Raw genomic sequence first — 3,770 nt, 5'->3', positions numbered from 1 at the left:
TAACACGATAAGAAATAAGAAATCATTGGCTCTTTATTTGTTTATTCTAGAGATTTGCAATTTTACAAAACTGCATGAAAGGTCCAAGTTAAAATCATGTATTTATGATTATGCGGTGTACCGCGGGTCAATCCCTAAACTTTAAAAATGATTCATAGTATAATATTTATACATGTATATATGTCACATATTGTTCTAAAATTAATAATCCAACTAAAATCATACAATTTAAATAATTTTGAACATATTCGAAACCAACACAAAAAGTACAATCTAAAAATGATAGAATTTAATCAATAATCAAAATAAAGTAAAGCAAACACAAATAAATTATTCCGCAACGTACAAAGGATTACAAACCCGGTAATTTTCCCCCGTGCTGTAGCGCGGGTCCGAATCTAGTTACTTGTAAAATACACTCACATCATAGCTGGTCACAGTGTAATTTCCCATAAGTTGTGAATTCTTGAATTTAAAATTTAATATTTCTTTCCTTAAAACAAAAATTCCTAAATACATGTTTTACAGCTATATTATGGTCAACTATGTGCCAACAATTTCCAGTTTTAACTTCATATTTATAATTTTGGGTATAAAAAACTGGAGTATCCCAATATACTGACTGAGCTAATTACAGTTACTGTTTTATGTTAATGCTTAAAATAAATCTGAAGGTTTTATTTCTCAAACTTTAAATATTTGTGAGTGTAGGGTATGAAAGAAATAATAATAAGCACTCCCTATCCTTTTTCCTCTTTTCTACAACTTTTTTGTATTTGTCATAATTACAACAGAATCACGAAACGTTTGATATTTCTTTGTCTTTATCTCTTATCCTCGAAGAAGTAAGTGTTCGTATAAACATTTTTTCTGTATGTAATCTATATTGAAAATTTTGGTTAAAGTGTGCGATTAATTGCTAATTTTTTTAATTAATTAGTCAGTTTTGGATACAATCATAATATGACTGTAGAGATTCTTATTACACAACTTCCATCTTAATCATAATCAGTTGTGACCAGAAAAGTACCATATGGACTCTATTGACAAACAAAAATGATTATGTGGCTTGCCTAAAAGTTATACTAATGTAGTACTTAGAAAAAGTTTAGGCTCTTAAACAGTCATTCACTTACTCTTTCGTAGAAAAAAGAAATTATTAGAAAAAGGCGACCAAAACATAGAAAAAAAAGCATATAATCCATTATAGAGAATCCATAACAATTGCAATCATGGTTTAAATTCAAAGAGTGTCCTATATATACATATCATCATCATCAATCATGCCCTTCTTTTTTTTTTAAAAAAAAGCGAGCCTTCTCATTTCTTTAGACACGCTTTAACGATTGAATTGAACACTAGTATTTATTATAGTTTGGCTATAACTTTATCAGAAAGAAGTTTATAAATGAAAAATACATAAGAAAAAAGTAGAGGCTTCATGACTCAATTCATATAATTGGTTCACTCATATCCTTTTCGCATGAGGATATTGCTAATAACATTTATAAATTAATCCGTATAAGATATGACCAAATTTGTAACGACTTGGCTACCTATCCCGTGCCCCCTCTTGAGATCAGGATACCACACTTCTTAGTTGTTACGTTAAACTTGCATAGTCGTGATTCGTGAAGAAAGTGACGTCAATATCGATAGGATGGCCAACAATGCCAAACATATGCATTGCATGCACTAACTTTATTTAGTGGTAATATTGGGCTTAAAAACTCATTCGAACACACATCTCAAGCCCAACTTAGATAAAAGATCGTATTATTACAAATCCAACAAATATACACCGTTAGATATATAGGTCACCCCACAAACCCTAACCGTTAAAACATGCCGTACGTACCCCGGAAACTATATAAACCCAAAAACATCATCTTCAACATCTTCTAGCAATCTTCCCTAGTTTTTTTGTTTCTTTTCTCTCTTTACTCGGAAAGAACAGTTACAGAGGTTAAAGAGACGGCGCCAATTCGCTGTCCGCCTTGTACGAGCTTCAGCTTCGTCTAGGCCCTCCATTTCTCCTACCCTCATTTTAGTTTTTTTTTTTCTTTTATATTTAACTCAGTTTAGCATTTTAAGTAGCAATGGCGGTGAAAGTAACAAAGGCCGAGAAGAAGGTCGTTTATGATTCGAAGCTTTGTCAGCTTCTGAATGAGTACCCTCAGATCCTTGTGGTAGCAGCTGACAATGTTGGATCCACTCAGCTTCAGAACATTCGGAAAGGTTTACGCCGTGATTCGGTTGTACTCATGGGGAAGAACACTATGATGAAGAGATCTGTCAGGATTCATGCTGATGAAACTGGCAATCAAGCTTTCCTCAGTCTCCTTCCTCTTCTTCAGGTTTAATTCATTTCTCTCCTCTTGGGTAGTTGTTTTCATTTTGGATTAAGTATTGGTTTTTTGGTTTGAGTTTATGAGATTTTTTTATATCTCTCTATATAGAGAGTTTGATTTGGTTTGTTGTTGAATTTATGCAACAGGGGAATGTCGGGTTGATCTTCACCAAAGGTGATTTGAAGGAAGTCAGTGAAGAGGTTGCCAAGTACAAGGTTTGTTTTATTGATTAAATATGATGTTATTGTTGTTTTTAAGTTTTAGTATAGTGCAATTATGGATTGATAGTATGGTCGACATTTTTAGCTAGCTTGGAAAGTGAAAGTTTGCATTTTGGGATTTGAAATGTGTTCTTGCTTAAAATGCAGCCACATCCAATAGGGTAATTTAAATCATCTGGTTCATAGAGCTTTGAGGAGACTTCATTTCTAGTTTACCACTGATTGATGATTTGGTTAGTGTATGATCATCCTTGAACCTATTGCTTTAGGTTAATAACCACATTAATAATTGGAGTTAAGAGTGTTCTAGTCTCCTAGGGTCACATTTTGTAGCTCCCTTTCGTATTTTTTTACTGACTGAATATTTATTTTAAACTTAGCCTTTGTAATGTTAATTGATATAAATTCCTTGTCCTGTTTTGGAAAAGGTTGGAGCTCCGGCTCGGGTGGGTTTAGTCACTCCAATTGATGTGGTTGTGCAACCAGGAAACACCGGTCTTGACCCTTCACAGACCTCTTTCTTCCAGGTGCTTAACATTCCTACAAAAATCAACAAAGGCACTGTTGAGATCATAACCCCTGTGGAGCTCATCAAGAAAGGCGACAAAGTCGGTTCATCCGAGGCTGCGCTTTTAGCCAAGCTTGGGATCAGACCGTTCTCTTATGGCCTAGCCGTCGAGTCAGTCTACGATAATGGCTCAGTGTTTAACCCTGAAGTGCTCAACCTCACTGAAGATGACCTTGTTGACAAGTTTGCAGCTGGTGTCTCGATGATCACCGCACTTTCTCTTGCAGCCTCTTACCCAACCTTAGCAGCTGCGCCTCACATGTTCCTCAATGCTTACAAGAATGTTGTTGCTGTTGCCTTTGCTACTGAGTATTCTTTTCCTCGGTCTGAGAATGTGAAAGAGTGCCTAAAGGTTTGTCCTGTCCACTTTTTTTTTGTGTTTCAAATTTATTATGATTGATGAGTCGTGAAAATGTTTGTTAATTGCAAATTTATGGATTAGGATCCAACCAGCTGGTTTGCAGGTAGTACGGCGGCGGCACAGGTTTTAGTAGAGTCTGGTGGAGCTATTGTGGCCGTAGCTGTGGAGGAAGAAGCTGCAGAAGAGTCTGATGAGAACATGGGATTCAATCTGTTCGGTTAAACTAAGCCAGTAGTAGCCTTTCATATTTATTTTTATGTCCCATTCAT

At 35.3% G+C, this 3,770-nt stretch overlaps 1 protein-coding gene across 1 annotated transcript; it reads left to right on the top strand.

Annotated features, from left to right (window-relative positions):
- Positions 1 to 2,012: 2,012 nt before the first annotated feature.
- Positions 2,013 to 3,770, top strand: LOC17887867 (60S acidic ribosomal protein P0-1). Its single transcript, XM_006295947.2, has 4 exons — positions 2,013 to 2,357; positions 2,498 to 2,566; positions 3,001 to 3,492; positions 3,583 to 3,770. The coding sequence occupies exons 1-4, from the start codon at positions 2,100 to 2,102 to the stop codon at positions 3,721 to 3,723; spliced, it is 960 nt and encodes a 319-aa protein (XP_006296009.1). The 5' UTR covers positions 2,013 to 2,099; the 3' UTR covers positions 3,724 to 3,770.

Source organism: Capsella rubella, unplaced genomic scaffold, assembly GCF_000375325.1.
Source record: "Capsella rubella cultivar Monte Gargano unplaced genomic scaffold, Caprub1_0 scaffold_4, whole genome shotgun sequence".
NCBI classification, from domain to species: domain Eukaryota; kingdom Viridiplantae; phylum Streptophyta; class Magnoliopsida; order Brassicales; family Brassicaceae; genus Capsella; species Capsella rubella.
This window is presented reverse-complemented; position numbering and strand designations above follow the sequence as displayed.

Coding starts and splice junctions, on each gene's coding strand:
- LOC17887867 (XM_006295947.2), top strand. CDS start 2,100: ATGGCGGTGAAAGTAACAAAGGCCGAGAAGAAGGTCGTTTATGATTCG. Junction 2,358..2,497: donor GTCTCCTTCCTCTTCTTCAG/GTTTAATTCATT, acceptor TTTATGCAACAG/GGGAATGTCGGGTTGATCTT. Junction 2,567..3,000: donor AAGAGGTTGCCAAGTACAAG/GTTTGTTTTATT, acceptor GTTTTGGAAAAG/GTTGGAGCTCCGGCTCGGGT.